The 17905-nt window shown below is 32.6% G+C and overlaps 1 protein-coding gene across 2 annotated transcripts in view; it reads right to left on the reverse strand.

The window, feature by feature from the left end:
• Positions 1–17905, reverse strand: part of LOC112685278 (filamin-A) — a 117111-nt gene that overhangs the window by 33118 nt on the left and 66088 nt on the right. Inside the window, exons 16-24 of one of the 2 annotated variants that reach the window (XM_025557113.1) lie at positions 15150–15374; positions 12085–12666; positions 10392–10565; positions 10000–10164; positions 9681–9853; positions 9387–9543; positions 8541–8670; positions 5376–5535; positions 5128–5295 (exon numbers count right to left, since the gene is read on the reverse strand). In XM_025557113.1, coding sequence (XP_025412898.1) covers positions 5128–5295; positions 5376–5535; positions 8541–8670; positions 9387–9543; positions 9681–9853; positions 10000–10164; positions 10392–10565; positions 12085–12666; positions 15150–15374 — 1934 coding nt within the window. The remainder of the gene's footprint in view (positions 1–5127; positions 5296–5375; positions 5536–8540; positions 8671–9386; positions 9544–9680; positions 9854–9999; positions 10165–10391; positions 10566–12084; positions 12667–15149; positions 15375–17905) is intronic. The other variant, XM_025557114.1, reaches the window with a different exon arrangement.

The following is a 17905-nucleotide window of genomic DNA, read 5'->3' on the forward strand; positions in this document are numbered from 1 at the left end:
CAATTATTGTCTACCATAATTCCGCGATCAAGCATCAAATCAACATCACAACACTCCAAACAATACAATTTATATAATCTTCAACTATGCGCAAAAAAGAATACAAAAAATTAAAAAATAAAAAAAACTCACACCCGTTGGTCAACACGTAGTACGTAACGAACCCATTTCTACAACACACTCGGAAAAATAAAACCAGAAAATAATATTACACTATTCCATTGGACAAAACGATATTTTTTTAGTCTCAACACGTAAGCGGCAAAAATTAGTCATAATAATTCAGGCAACACGGTATTGAAGACTTATACCTACTAGGTACCTTCAGACAACTGATGTGATCGTGCGTTATCGTTCGTTGAGCGAATCGCATTTCCATGTGTTTCCGCCAAACTCACGAACAATGCGCACACGTGGAAATCCTCGTCGATCACGCACGGACACTGCACACGCATAATATTGAGCACTTACGTATTTAAACGATAATCATGGCTAACTATCTCTACGACGCACGTGCATCCCCGAACCCTTCGACAGCCGAGGTTTATTGGGCTAATATTCTCCATTCATGGCCTGGCGAACACGAGTCTCGTCGAATTGGGTGATGAGTGAAAAATAGTTAAAAATTTTTTGTTTTGTAAAAAAAAATGTATATCCCTAGTTTGTCTGACGCGTCGATAAATCGTAAACGTATTACGAAAAATGCAATATTACAAATTTCGATTTATTCCATAAAATCTAGAGAAAATTATTATTTTTTTATAAGTATTTCAATTGTCTTTAAATCATGAAAATCAGTTTCGACTGTGGTCTTTTAAAACATTGTTCAACTTTTTTCTTAATATAATGCCCGTATAGGCCAATGGAATAGATGAAAATTGTGCTTCAAGTATTAAACTCTAATGTCTTGATGTCATAGTACTAAAAAGTAAAAGAACATTTAAACACCTTGAAACTAAATCACTGTCAAGAATTATTTTGAAATTTTTATTTCAATCATTATATTATTTTAGAAATTATACCATAATTTTATTATGGATTTTTTTTTCAAACTTTCAGTTCGAATGGAAAATATTCTGTACAGAACCGTTCCTAAGAGATAATCCCAACACCTCTTGGATCTAAAGTCCACGCGTGCTTATGATATTAATATAACGTTTGTGAACATTCTGTAAGTATCATTATGGAGTACGAACACAAAAGTTTTTTTCAAAAAAATTGTATCGATCACTGTGTTGTGAAAAACAAATCATAATAATAATAATACAACGCAATAAGCGTACAATTGCTAGTCTTTATTAACTCATCGTATACATAATAATATGTGTGCAGGTTATTCGAATGTCATCCTACCGACGTGACAAAAATGAATATTAAATATTAAAATAAATATTATAAGAAAACAATTTATTAATGTGTAATAAATACATGCGTAACTTATTGTAACAATAATTGTGTGTGAATATATATTATATATTTCGTGGAGTATTGCGCTATCGATAATTATCTATTGTATTCTTGGCAATAATTAATTACATTTAACTATTTTATTTATAAATAGTGATTATACATAAATATAGTATAACGTGATGGACAACTCGAACAAATAATTTAATAATACTATTTTTCATGTAAGTGTGCTCAAGCAACGCAATTGTTAGCCTATTAAGTATACAGTTCTCACGCAGAGTGATCCACCGGATTAAGTATTATTATTTTTGCGCGTCTTAAGTGATTAAAACAATAATGTCGTTTTTTTTCATTTCTTTTGTTTTGTTCATGTCGTTACCGTAAATTTGCAAAATCCGTCTTTAATCGGCTGACCGCCATACTTCATCGTCAATGTGTAGTCTCCGGGCTCGTTCACCAAATAGCTGACAGCGTACGTCCCGTCATTTCTTGGCACGACTTTGACGTTTTCCAAATAGCTGAAATAACACGTGACACGTCGTTATAGGAGACGTTTCTTCCGCAGATTTTTCAAACACAGCGAGAGAAAGACTAGGAGACCCCGAAGATCGCCTAGGATATTTGTTTGTTGCAGCAGAGAAAATCATAACTCGATCACTTTTTGGATTCTGAGTGAAGCCATTTAGTTTCAACTTTAAATTGACATAAATCGTCCCGTAGTCCAAACCAGACATGAAGGGAGTATTTGAAAACGGGTCGGTTAGCGACTGTCACGATTGTTTTTCCGATATTAACAAAAAACCGAATATGAGTGATTTGAAAATAAGCGTAAAACTCGTACTAGAAAACGTATTTACGTGATATTTATGAGTATTATAAAATATAAGAAAATAAGACATTCAAATTATATATAATATAGCTGCACTGATCTTCGTTTGGAGCCATTTTTTATTTTTTTACATTCGGCTGATTATAAAATTTGAAATGAATGCTGAAGAACAATAACCAAATACGGAACTTACAGCATTTGCATAGTTTTACTATCGATTATAAAATATAGTAGTGTACGAATTAAATTAATTTCTCGATACCATGAATTAAAATCTAAAATTTGAATGTGCATATTTTTATTTATTTTTCAGATTTTACAGGGAAGTGCTTATTTGTTCCTTTTCTGTGCTTATTTTGTATATTTTGATAAATGATTTAAATTTAAAAACTAAAAATTACACAAATTTCATCGTATCAAAATAATAAAATATTAATGCAATCATATGTACTCGTATATATCATTATCATATATGTGTATCATATGTACCATTTTCGATATATAACTCACAAATTGATATAATTTTAGAGTTGGAAAAATAACATTTGTTGTCGACCGATGTAATATAAAACATTCATGTGAAACTAAAGGATTCCCGACAAACAGTTCGAACCACTGGAGGTAGATAATAGTAAAGTTATTTAATAATTTCGAATAAAATTAAAAAAAACTGGGATAGTTCCTATTTCAAGAAATTTAATAATTTTTAAACAAGTTTATACTTATTTGTTATTTTAAACTTTTTATGTAGCTAATACTAATTGATTATTATAAATAATAAATATAATTTTAGATTTTGATGCATATTTTACCATTTTTTAGTGGATATTTTAAAACTCATTATTGTGTTTTAAAGTTATAAGTGCTTTAAGTCTCGAACTCTGGTAATAACGCGCGAAAAAAGTCTAACCCTCAGGGCTCATAGTATCTTTATTATGTTTTTTTTTTTTTTTTTTGATTTTTACGAATTAATTATTTTATCGCTATTTTAAATTATTTGATTATTAATTTATTTTGAATTAATTTATTAACCCGACAGACGTCGACAGAACCTAAGCTTCTTCCAAACAGTTCACACACGCCCCTAGATCCGATACTAGGATGAGTCAGGTCACACTTACAGCCCGTCCACTGGTCTGATCCGGCACGTCACGTTCCCCTCGCCGCAGTTTCTGGCGTTCACAATGACAGTTTGGATCTTACCCATCACGATTCGGTTATTCACGTTGCCCATGATGCGACAATTTTCCGCCTTCGCGTGTGATTATGGAAAAAAAAACCATTTACAGCGCTCGTTGTAATATCTGTGTTGCGTGGTTGTAATCGCAAATAGTATAAATTACATTATCAAAACGCGTTATGTCAATCAGCAACAAAAACTGCACTCAGTTCAACTTCGATGGATTAATGACGTTTTTATATGTTTGTGTTTTTACTACAATATGACTACATTATTCTACTGGCACAGTGCTAATTTTTTAACATCGATACTGTGACACGAGGCTTTCAACAATACAGCACTCGAATCATAACGTTAACAATAATACCACACGAAAGCGTCGTCTGCAAACGAAAAACCGTTTAGTAGGAAAAACTGCATTAATTATAAGCAAAATTAAGCGTATTATCATCATTTCGAAACAAACGTGTCCGCTGCGCAACAATTATGGTATATGATCAGGTGCGTGTTTCGACGAAAACGTATACGTTATAAATGTTATTTAATTAATGCGTCGTTTTCTCACCATCTTTTAGTAGTACAGGTATATTTATTATACGCTTAGGTTATAAGATTTTTTGCTGGCTCAGTTCTATTTGTATTCAGGTTTTTTGAATATTTCTTTCAGATGATCAGTCAATACATTATAACCTTCCAGTACCGTATTCAAGTATTACGTACGTCAGCCAGGCGTATGTACAATAGTTATATTTATCATAGAATACGTATTTTTGAATTACACTTTTTATTTAAAACTTCGGGTAAACTATACGAAGTATAGTCGCATTGCAATTTTCAACCAATGAGGATTTTCACATTGTACTGCTTGTTTTGTAGTAAAACTCATCTCGATGTCGAAATTAATAAAATAGATCATGTCGAAAATTTGTTTTGCTCGTATATATAATACATTAGTTAAAAGCATGTGCGCGTTTGTTATGCGTTTGTAACGCTTGAGGGTATTATAGGTATAATATCACTCATAAAAACATGTTAAATAATATTCAGATTCTAAGCTGAATTTCAACGGAGACAAAGGTGGATCACTCACTCATACAACAATGCATAAACTACAAAATCGCAATTATCACAAATATAATTATCAGCTTTTTTTTTATTTTTCATTCCTTATACATATCTATCAATTCGCATTGTAATACTTTGTTGAAAATTCTTAGCACGTGATTAAAATAATAACAAATCAAATAGTTAGTAAAAAAACAGCGTGTTACAAAAATAAAGCACACCGGTTAGCAGTGATGTATTCACGTGAGGAGGTCTGCTAGTTGAATAATGTTGTTTGAATTTTTTTTTTATATTATTTTGTTAACCAGATTTTAAACATTTTTAGCTAAATTATTTTTAGATATTTCAGTTGTTTAATTGTAATATTATTAACTCAGTTTTTAAACTAGGTAAAAAAAAAAAAAACTAAAAACGAATGAAAACTGTCTATAAATATATATAATATCAAATGCATTGATTGTGAGATCGCAGTAGTAGTTTGAACGGAGATAGTTCGTTTTGTTTTAAAGTTACACCTCCCACCATGAAATAATCCTGAACACGTCACTGCAGGTGTATAGTTATTACTTAGTTAAACGCGTTAATAGTAAAATTTATAATAAAAGAATTCTACACAATAGTCATGTAACATCAGTGAACTTACATTTCCGGTGGAGAATGATTGCACGTAAATCGGCGACTGCGGTAGTTCTTTGCCATCGTATAACGCATCGATTGTATACCTGCCACAATCATCTGGAGTATATTTTATTTTATACAGATTCGGTTCGTTTTTTTCGATTTCCACCGGTCTCGGATAGCCGTCCGGTCCCTATACGATTTATAGGCAGTTATTAGTTGATAACTTTCATAAGATAACTCAGCGAGAGTTTTCTTGCACTTCATACTCACCATAATTCTCAAGTCCAACTTTCCAGAACCCGCATCAGTAGCGTCTACAACGAAATACGTGGGAACCGAAGCTTTAACTCCGCGTGAGTCTGACACGCCGGGCCCTTCGATCTTTATTTTATCCAATTCAAATTTCGGCCTAACTTTGAGTTTGAACGGGCTGTAAAAGTAATTATTATATTCAATACGACATAATTTAACAATGATATTAACCATATTTTAGGCTTGATATGAAAATTAAAAAATAAATAGGGTTTCAAATTTTAGGTTAGTTTAATTCAATGTCACAGACTTTCTACAATGCTGAAATTAAAATGGACTATATGTATGGAATACAATTTATTATCCATTGGACTAAATAAAAAATCGAATTATATAGGGCATTGAAAAAACTAACTTTTAAGAAAAATGTTACACATAGAACCTTATGTTCTGTTAAAAATAAATGTACATTCGAGCCTTTACAAAATTTTTTTTTATGGAATCATGAATCATGAAATCATTTATATAGTTATGCATAAAAAAAAATATATATATATATAATAAAAAAATTAAATAGACAGTAATATTTCTAATTAAATGTAAGTACATTTGTATATGCTTACATTTCACAATATATCTACTGTATATTGACGCAATATATCTAACCTATTATTATTTATTACTCTACAATATTATTATTGTATAAATAATTATACTACGTTCTTAGTAAACGTATTACATATATTATTCGCACATATTTTGTTTAATAAAAACGAACTTTTGAGTGAAAAAATAAGTATTTCTTTCAATGCAATTTATATTTAACGAATCTTTTTTCGAAGAACCGACGAGATCGTTAAATAAAGGTTCGACTGTGTAGGGTAAAGTATAGTTATTGGCACCCTTTAGAAAAGTTTATATTTGTTTCTATGATATTTTACACTTAAACATTGTTGAAATTTGTATTATTATTTTCAATAATGAAGCAAATTGTTACCTTTAATCTTACCTTATGATCATTATCTTATATAAATATTAAATATTTTTTTTTATTTACCATCAAGTATAAAATAATCGAAAATTATTGTTATTGGCACCTAAAATTGTGTTATTGGTTTTATAATTTCTATTATTAACATCCGCTTAAAATATATATGTAATTTAATAGTTTTACTGATTCATTTGGTTATATTAATAAATAAAATAAATAAATAAGCATCAAACCTAGTTTAAATTACACATAGGTAATTGTAGAAAAGTTATACATATTTAGTTTGTGATTCTTAATAAAATAACTAATGAACTAATGAATTGTGTTGTAAAGATATTTTATAACTTATTATTTAACTACCTATATGCTTCACGCAGGTAATTCATTCTAAATATCATAACATTTTATTTAATCATAATATGTAGTACTGTATTGTGGTTAGGAGTCAAATAGATAGCTATTATAAAAATTAAAATGAGTACATCTAGCAGAAATAATAATTATGCTAAACAACTATAATAGGCAGGTACCTATTATAATGTAGGTACATAAAAATTTAGTTAAATTATTTTATTATAATATGAAGAAATAATAAAATATATTTCAATGTTTTAAATATTTATTTAGTTATAATTAAAACAGTCTTATGTTTTCACTCTTTTAAGTCTCAACATATAAAATACAGATACGGATACAGGAGCTGTTCCACATAAAACTTTTTGGTCGGGATTTTAAAGTCTGTATTGTAATATAGATCTTGATACAGAAAAATTGCTGCAGATTTTTTTGATATGCCTTCATTGACTACTGCTTCAACAGCAACAGTCAAATTGGACTGAGAAAAATTTTTTTTTTTTTTTTTTTTTTTTTTTTTTTTGGCATTTCTATAAATAACAGTTAAATTTTACTCAGGTTCTACACTTTTTAAAACAAGGGCCAATAAATAAATTTATACATTTTATGTGAATTTCAATAATTAGTACCCTATGCCAATAACAAAAATTTCAAATATGTACATATCAGTTATTAACATACTAATTTTTGACAAAAATAATAAAAATAAATTATTGAATATTGGATTAAATGATGAAAAATGTTCTTAAGAACTAAAATATAAATTATGCTAGTACTTAGAGTAGTCATAACTAAATTAAGAACTTATTTTCTAAGTATAATCTACAAATAAAAACAGTAAATTTTTATCAAATATTTAAAATTTCTGAGACGACTGAAAACTTTAATAATAACTAAATTATCGATAAATTATTATTATCGGGAACACTCGATAACACAACATGATCAGTTTGGACAAATATATATGAAAAAAAAATCATTTAAGAGTCAAAATGCTCACTAATTACAAATAAAAAACTTTCATAGTGCCAATAACTATACTAGTGCCAATAGCTGTACACTTTACCCTATTTAGTTTAAATATCTTTACAATTAAATTTTAATTAATTCGTATAAGTCTATAATATAGAACTATTTTGCTTTTAACAATTTTTAAAACGTATTTTTAAAATCAAAATAGTTTAAACTAACTTAAGAATTTCTCAATACATTTTTAATTATAATTATGAACTTCTATATATTTATGTATAAATTATAATAAACTTAAACTATTTTTTTTTTAACAATTTTAAGATCAAATGGTGCACAAATTGTTCAGTGTTTTTTATTAGATTAAGCACAGAAATATGGTCGACACAGAATATACGGTTAGACCGTAACTATTATAATGATTGTTATAATAAAATGGCGAATAGTGTAATAATATAAGAAAATCGAACAGTTATAATTAGAAATTTAACGGTTTACACAATGATTATAAACAAAAATGATTTACAGTAAATGCATATACATAGGTTTAAAATGATCACAGTCAATCACATTCTGAATCACTACCCTGAGTCGTTGTATTTTTTCGTAAAAAATTGTTATTATATTTAATTATTATTCATACGCTGCAGTAACTTTGGATTTATTGTTTCTTTCGGTCTATTATTGTACGATTGGTGGACCATTCAATATCATTCGTACCTGAATCCCTGTTAATATACTAGATCGATCTATTGATTTCCTTCTGCATAGTTTAGACGACAGGGATGAAATAAAATACATTCAAATATACACCGAAAATGTTCACGCAGCATATACTAGTTTAAATTATTTTGTTAGTAATAGCTCACCTGTTTGGCACTGGTTGTCCATTGTACAATACATTGGCTGTAAGAAGAGCGCCTTCTGGATTAGGAGTGTAAGTGACGTCGTACGTACCGTCTTCGTTGTCACGGATAATCGGTTTCTGTTGTATCGGTCCTATAATGAATTGATTATTTTAATTTAATAAGAATTGTTAACATATTGCATAAATATTACGTCTTAATTATACGATTAAGTGACGCGTGTAACACGTCATAAAATGAACAGAACAATATAAAAATATACGAAATGTTGAGAAGAAATTGTTAAGCATCCAACGACAATCGGTATATTACAATCACCAATAATAGTCAATCACATTTTATAAATTATTAGTACAAAAATCGCCTTCATATTAAGAGCAAAAAATATTAATAAGTTGTAATATTAATTAATAGTTAACTTTATTAATTTTATTGTATATTTTATGCCATTTTTCTTACTTTTTAACATTTGATATTTATACATATACTGTAAATCTTTTGCAAACTATAATGCTGTATTCATTACCGCTTGGGGTGTGATAATATTAAATAAAATAATAAATAATGCCAAGACGTAAAAAAAAAATTAACATTAATTTCTGACTCTTGTTCATGTTGACTGAACTAAAACTGTATGAATCAGGAGCGAAATGTTTGTAAACGATATTTGAATAAATCACGGTGACCATATTATTTTAAACACCTACATTTTGTGCATGGTTTGTATTTTTGAAATTCTTAACAGTCTAACACGGCAGTACAATGTTTCCAGATAGTCTATTCATACGTGTTCAATACAATTCAATGCACCAATGCTCGCTACGTTCATCAATCGTACACTTCTATTACCTCTGTCGGTCGACATTTTGACGTCTAAATTGCCTTTGGCAGACTGGGTAGCGTCCACTTTAAACGTTATTGGTGTGTTGGCTCTGCAATACTTTGGGTTGATACCAGGGCCGCTCACTTTGATATTGTCCGCAGTAGCTGGGCGATCGACTACCACCTGTATACGTATTCCGATTAATAATCGTTTGACGAGTAAATATAATTTTCAATAAACTAATAATAATTGATTATATATCAACCAGGCAGTAAGCTGGCAAATGTGTAAATAAAATTGTCACCCGAACCACAGTGTACCTTAAATGGTGATCCGGGAATATGTTTTTCTGCAAATTGAATGCTCACGTCGTACTCGCCGGATTCCGTAGGCGTGTACTCGACGGAACACGAACCGTCGCGGTTGTCTTTGCACGTCATCTTCGCCTCCGACGGTCCTTCGATAGCTAAACCTAAGCTCCCGGTTCCGGCACCTGAAATTATGAAATAATTATTTGTTTTTAAAAAATGTATTCAATAATCTCAAAGTGATTTCGCACCGGATCATTACGATACACCACCCAGCGAACTACCGTTTCACTTAGATGATACATTAGTGTGCATGCGTGTCTCACGTTACCTTTCGTTTCCACGGTGAACACGTTTAGCTTGTTGATAATGCCTTTGTTCAAACCCGGACCGAATGCTCTGCACTTGCTCGCGTCTGTTCCTCGTTTGACGTTTACGGAGAACGGTGAGCCGACAATCGATACGCCGTCGTAGTAAATATCAATAGTGTGCGGTCCTGAAAAAATACAGATATTTACTATCGCATAACATACTAGTACGTATAGCATCGATCGGAGAACAGATTAGCGGTATACCCGCGGCAAATCGATTATTCATCGTTTGAAAACGATAGTGAAAACGATAGCGTCATGTACGAAAACAATGTTAAAAATGTTGAAATTTTTCGAACGGTCGTACGCTATCGCTGTCAATCGCGATGATATTATACTATATTATTGTTACCTTCTTCGAATGGGGTATAGCTTATTTTGAACGTGCCATCGCTTTGAGGCGTTATAAAGGTCTCTGTTCGGCTACCAGTCGGATTGGTCACTGTGCACGTGATCACCCCTTGGCCGTACTTGGCAACGGCTCGCGAATCCACGACGAAGTCGGTCGGCGAGTTTAAGAAAACACCTGGATGGAGGGTAAAAAAAAAAGAGAAATCGTTATTAGTGCTGGTGTCCCGGTAACGGTAATATAAACGATTATAAATTAATGGTTAGGTAATTACAGCGATATAACGTAAGACGGTTAAGTACTACGGGGTTTAATGCAAAACGCAAAGCCAGTTGACAGCGGTATGCTTAAGACGCTTCGCAAAGCGAACATATTTTATACAAAGAGTGGTATAACGTGCTACGAGAAAAAAATTATATCGAATAGATTTGTTTTGACCCGTTCGAAGGTTCTTTCTAAAAATAGAACAAATACAATTTGTAATAACAAGTTTCGTGCATAGTAATATACTATACGGTGTACTCTATGCAATCACATCGCTGTCGGCTAGCTACTGAACAGTATCATCTATTCATAAGGGTGTACCCACAACGGTATCAATGATTAAATCGCTGAGCTTCGAAAACGTGTAACACCAATAAATACTGCATGCAGGCGTTAAAAATATTAAAATTAATGGATGAGACGTCCGTCCGTCCGAACTACTTAATTTTCAATAGTTCAATGCGTAACGCTAGTAAAAATACGACCGATGACGATAGCTGTACGGAAGTGACAAATTACGTGTCCCGAACCGGACGTTCCGCGAGCGGAACGGTTTGTTGTCAACATGTCGTCCACGGTCTTCGTGGACTGACCCCACGACCGCTAACACTGTTGAAGACGCGATTTTCGGTGGTTCGCGCTCGTGTCGACCGGTCAACGTGAAAATTCATGAGACCATCGATCTGAACCAGTGGCGCAACCAGGGGGGTGGACTCCGGGTCTGGACTCCCCCTTGGTACGTATAATAGTATATTAATATCATATTCTAGATATATTCTATATATTACAATTTTTTATTATTTGTATATTAGTTTATTTTGTCAGACCCCCCCCCCCCATGAAAAATTCCTGATTGCGCTACTGATCTGAACCTCCTCCATCGGTTCAGCGTTGCACAACGTTTGGGCGCGGTCGCAAGATGGGCCGATGACGGACGAACGAATCGTATCGTCTGACCGCACGCGTTGACGTATACTGTCCACCGAACTCATCTGATGAGTTTCGCGTTTTACGTTAATCGTAAGGCTCAATACTATGTACGCTGTTCATATATATATATATATATATATATATATATATATATATATATATATATACGTGTGAACTGATCCATAAGCGCAGGCGACGACGGTTAGATCACTCATCACGGCACTTTCGTCCGACGACGAAAACGTTTCTCGCTGACGTCCATCGTCACAACATTCGACGATCCCGTGCACGCGGTCGCCCCCACCGCTGCGGGACGTCTCGATTGCGATCTGTTAGTAGACGAAATCGAAACGAGCGAACTCCCAGGCGGAGCGGAGAAGTAAATAATTAGTGGAGAGGAGAAAAACGCACACGGCACAAAAACACACACGAAAAACCGAAACGAAAACACACGCGCAACAGCTTGTCAGTTGGCGGAGGAGGCGGTGTCCGCGTTGAGTACCGTTGGCCTGTAGACCGTTGCCGGACGCCTTGACGTTGGACGATCTGGCACCGTCGGCGATCCCGATGAGTGCATTGAACGGCGAACCGGGGATCGGACGGTCGTTGAACGTGATGTTGATGACGTAGTCGCCGGCCTCCTTGGGCATGTACGCGACCGAACATGTGCCGTCACCGTTGTCGCGGCAGTTAATGGCCGCCTCGCACGGGCCCTCGACGGTCACGCCCAGGCCGCCCTGGCCCGCCTTCTTCGTGTCGATCGTGAACTCGGCCGGCCGGTTGACTGAGCCGCCGGATAGGCCGGGCCCGCGCACCGTCACCTTACTCGGGTCGCTGGCCTGCGTGCACGTCATCCGGAACGGGCCGCCGCCGGGCCGGTTCACCGTCTGGCCGCCCAGCGTCACGCTTAGCCGGTACTCGCCCAGCTCGGTGGGCGTGAAGTTCACCACGTAGCCATCGGCCACGGGCACCACTTGCGCGGCCACCGAGCCACCCGACGGCCCGGTGATGACCACCGCGAACTCCGCACGTCCGGCGTCCCGCGTCATCACCCGAAACTGCTGCAGGCTGTTGACCGGCGCCACTGCGGTGTAACGGTACCACAAATACATTCTCTTAGGCTGCGTGTCAGATGTGCAGACGGGTGGAGCGGGTCAACGATGTCGCGAGTCGGTAAAGGCGGATGAGGTGCCCGGTACCGGTTACGGTTCCGTGCGATCGCCGATACGAGAATTCCGAATCGGCCGTCGGCGACAATCGTTACTTTTCGCGAAATCAGCGGAATATCGTTAACCGCGACCGGCACCGGCCTACGGGATTGTCGCGGTTGTCGAGAGCAACCGGGCATGCACACGCACGGTAGCTAGGACGAAATGCAAACGGGATGGTTGTCCCCCCCCCCCCCCGAATATTGTTTAAACGTCTACTACTACTGCTAGTGGCGTATCCAGGATTAATTTAATGGGGGTGTTTTAAAATTTAATAGACTTATGGTAAGTGGAGGGCTCTGTCCTCCCCCCGTATTACATTAATAAATACCACGTACTAATATAAATTACTATATTAATGAAAATGATTATATTAAGACAGTAAAATCTGCATGTTGTATACAACGTTTATTCAAATTATGCTGCAAGTAAGTTTGCAATTTGGTGAAATACCATAAAATACGATCAATGCACCCCCCTCAGTCCTAAATACGTCCTTGACATTTGCCATGTATTTAACCGGGTTTTCGTAAACTATTGGACGGTTGGGTTGGATACGTTCCCGGTGTAAATCCTAGTCGTTTGAATATTTGGAAACGAGAAACAGAGGCAAATCCGTTTTGATGTTAATACGGTTTTCGATCAATGTTTGTGTTCACACGTAGATTATATTAGGTAATGAAAAAAAGGCCGACGAAAGATCCCGCCTTATGACACGTAGGAAAATGTGTTTGCACCGCGTTAAAACACTGTTAAGTCATGCTCGCCCGTGACTTGATTCTGTTGGGTTGTCGTAGCGTTAGTTAAGTGTTTTCGTTTACCGGGAAACGATCAAAAAACCACTACGTGCATATTCCTGGCCCTTTTCGAACTTCACGTTTAAATACAAAACAAATCTTTCAACATTTATAAGAATTTATTTTTTATTTTATTTTCATTTTGCCCATTTTCTCACTTAATTGAAAATTTTTGTAGTTGACAATTACTATTAGAGTCAATATGTTTTTCCAGAACATTCGCATATAAAGCACTATGATAAAAGGGGATCAGTAAACTTTCCCGATATTCAATTGTCCGACATAATTTATCCGACAGTACATTTGCCTGAGATATAATAGTTATATTTATGTCAAATATTATTCAATAAAATATTATATTATTTACTATTTAAGTTGTATTAAAAATTAATATTTTAGGTGATAATAAAATTTGTCTCAACAATTAATAATAATAAAAAAAGAATGAATTAAAATATAACACTACTTATAATTTAATGTTATGAGCGATTTCCCCTTAGGAATAATAAATTTGAATGATTTTCCCTATCATTTATAATTGTACTAATACTTTTTTTTTCGTTCAGCGTATTCTCTGCGATTATGTGCCCTTCCACGAATTATATCTTCAACTCTCCGTTCCATTTTAATTTGCTATTTTTTAGTTTCTTCGATGATTGTATAAAATATTCATCTAGTTTTTATTTTTTATTTCAATTATTGTATATTAATACTATGCATTAATAAATAATAATAATAAAATATTGTATATTAGTAGAGAGCGGATCTTTAGGTTTTTTTTCATATTTTTGAATACACCTATTCAATTATTGTTCATAAAAAAGCATATTTTATTAATTTCTCGAGTTATAATTTTTTTAGGAAAAAAAAATTTGATTGTTATATTTATATACCTATATATGGATCTATTATCTATTTTTTCCATTTAAATAATTTATCTTTTACCAAGTAATGGTGCATACAAGTTGTTCACTATTTTTATTTAACTATTTTGTTTTTTTATACATAATTTTATTATATTTATACTCCTACGTATGAACTGTTTTAAATTTTTATATTTAAATAATTTACCTGTTACCAAAGGAATGACCCATAATAGTAATTTATTATTTTTATTAAACTATTTAAGAAAGAAAAATCATATTATCGAATATTTATAAGTTTAAGGAATATTTAGAGATTGTATTAGGGTTTTTTTAGAACACATTAGCATCATATTTTAAGCTTTAAGAATCTAAAAATTCGCTCTTTTTATATTAGTACTATGCACAGTAAAAATATGTAAGATATAGTGTCGGGAAAATTAAGTCGGCAAACGGTGTCAGCCAATTGAGATGTCGGACATTCGAGTGTCTGACAAACATACCAGACCCTGCTAAAATATATAGCCTATAACTATTAAAGATGTAAATACGATTATACGCGTGAAGTTTTTAAATTCGTCCACGCCGATTTCCATAGTACTATTATAACCTTGCCGGACACGAACATGACTCTCGTAATAGTGTAAACAATACAGTAGCAATAGTGATCATATTGGCATTTCTGCCGGATAAACTTACGCGTTTCGAGACCGTCAACTTTGACTTTGGTCAGGTCCACCGGTGACTGTACATTAATCTTGATCGGGCTCTGGGGCACCTTAACGCCTCCGTAGGTACAATTCAAATTGTGCACGCCCGGGACGGTCGGCACGTAGTCTATGAGGAATGAACCATCTTCGTTGTCGTTGACTTGCAGTGGCACGTTCACTCCTTTCTCATTGACAAGGTTCACGTTCAACTCGCCTAAATCATACCAATGGGTTATAGACGTGTAACACGTATACAACATTGATTTGCTTTCAATAAAGCACACGTTGGTGTTCCGGACCGTAAAACAATATTCAAACGGTGAAAACATTATTTGCTCGAACAGTGTGAGAAAATTAGAAAAAATGACGTGTAGAAATCGATCGGTTGAAATAATTCCGATAAATGTACTGCACAGCACGTGTCTGTCGAAGAGCCCTCTTGAAAATTATAATAATATCACGTTCTAATGATAAATAGTAATTCACTATGGTTATAATACATAGGTTTTCTTATAAAATAGTAATAATGCTTTGATAAAAATGTATCGATTTCTCACAAATATGATAACAGTTACGAAGATTTCGATGTCCAATTATATTAAAAAGGGCAAACTTTAATTTTTTTTTCAAAGGGTTTACATTTTAAAGTACGGTTAAAGTAGTACGTAGGGTAATAGAAATTAAAATACAAAAATGTTCATTTCAAATTTTTCTTTTTTTAGTCACCATAATATTTGGATTTACTTGTAAAATGAAACTATTACAAACGCAGTCACACGTACGGGCGTAATCACGGTGTAATACTAATTGCTACAAACGCAAAGTAACTATGATCATAGATTAAATATATTAGATATATATTTATTAAATACATAGATTAATTATATTTCAAATTTTAATTTTTTAAGTATATTTAATTTATCCTATGACTGAGTAGTGCAGCCATCATTATCCTCGACTCCGATTAGATAATAATAACAATTTTATAGATTAAACTGACTATATAACTATATAGAATAAACATCAACTATTAACGATTAGATTAGATTTTATTTATAAAGAAAAAAGAATTGAATAGTATTGAAAATTGTATGAAAAATTTTATTGAACAAAAATAAAACACAAAAATTAACCACCTTTGTGCTGGCCATAAAAAATTGCTTCGCAGGCTGCGGGTTGCCGACCCTTGGTGTAAGGCACCTATACTTTCAATATTAAAGTAGTACCTAATAATTTATTTTTCTTATGAATTTAATGGCTTTACTTAAAACGTATTAAATAATAGTTATGGTTGATTTCAATATTGATAGAATATTATCGTCTTATTTTTATGACAATTAACTTTTCAACATTTTTAACAAATAGTATTGATGTTTAGGTAAAACTTTAAATGTCTCCTGAAAGTAATTTATAAAAATACATTATTGCAATAAATCTTTAATTTAAGAAAAGTTAAACAAACATGAAATGTATTTCAACTAACGACTTTAGTTGTCACGGAAGTGTTTCCTTATAACACTACAATAAATAATAATACGTAATAATGAGCTGCAGGTCATAAATTATTTCTAAAAATAGATTTTTTAGCGGGACGATTTTAAAATGGGCTGGTGTTCGTGGGTAGCTGACCTTGATGTACATACAGTGAGTTATGCGTTGATCAAAATGTTTTATTTCAAATGAGTCGTCATATTATTTTTAAACATTTTACTTTTCCATGACTACTATAAGTACCTACATAATATTCTGATATTTAACGGTACCAGTTTTGATAAAATAACTCAAATCACAAATAGTATTTGGTTTCACAACTCTCTATAATATAATGCTAACTCCAATGTTTAAATATAATAAAAATTATCATAATTTTTAGTTTCAACATTCAACTTATTTTATATAATCATCAAGAAATCTTCAATTAAATACAATGCAATTTCTATTCTTCTCTCATTTTCTTTCTAGAATTACACCATTTGGTTAAATTTCTTAGTGCTAATTTTTTTTTTTTTTGTTTATGAAATTTTTTTGAAATAATTTTTAAACCTAATTGTAATATAAAAAAATTTTAATTTTGTGGTAGAAAGCAATAATCCCATAAACCAGATTCTTTACGACATCCCAATAATAAAAACTTTACATCAAAAATATTTTGTAAGCATTTTACTTCTTTTATAATTTTTGATAAATTAACTGTAGCATATGCAATTTTATTTTTATTGACATTTTTGAAAATATAATAATGTTTATAGATTCTTAGCGATATCCTTACAACAAGAAGCATATATAATTATGTAATTGAATACAATTTTTTTATTTTTTTTTTTTTTATAATTTTTGATGGACGTAAGATATATATTATTTAAATAATAAAAATTCGTGTAACTAGTTAATGCGTTTTTGAATAAATTTGATTTTTTTATAAGTAATATTATAAAGTTTCTAGATTATATCCTAAGAATAAAAATTACTCAATTATGAGTTTAGCTATAGCTATTGATATATGAATTCTAAAAGTACAATATTCAAATAATAAAATATGAATTATTACATTTGAATTTTCCTTATAACCTAACAAATAAATATTTACTTTCAAGCTTGGTCCGTACTCACATAGAATACATTTCGTAAAATATATATATTTTTAAATAAACAAACATATGCCTCGAGGAAAACTTATATAAAATTAAAAATGACAAATCGAATTGATAAGAAAATAGTGAGATGACTAGATGAAATAATATTTTA

This window comes from Sipha flava, unplaced genomic scaffold (genome assembly GCF_003268045.1).
Source record: "Sipha flava isolate LNK unplaced genomic scaffold, YSA_version1 272_pilon_pilon, whole genome shotgun sequence".
NCBI classification, from domain to species: domain Eukaryota; kingdom Metazoa; phylum Arthropoda; class Insecta; order Hemiptera; family Aphididae; genus Sipha; species Sipha flava.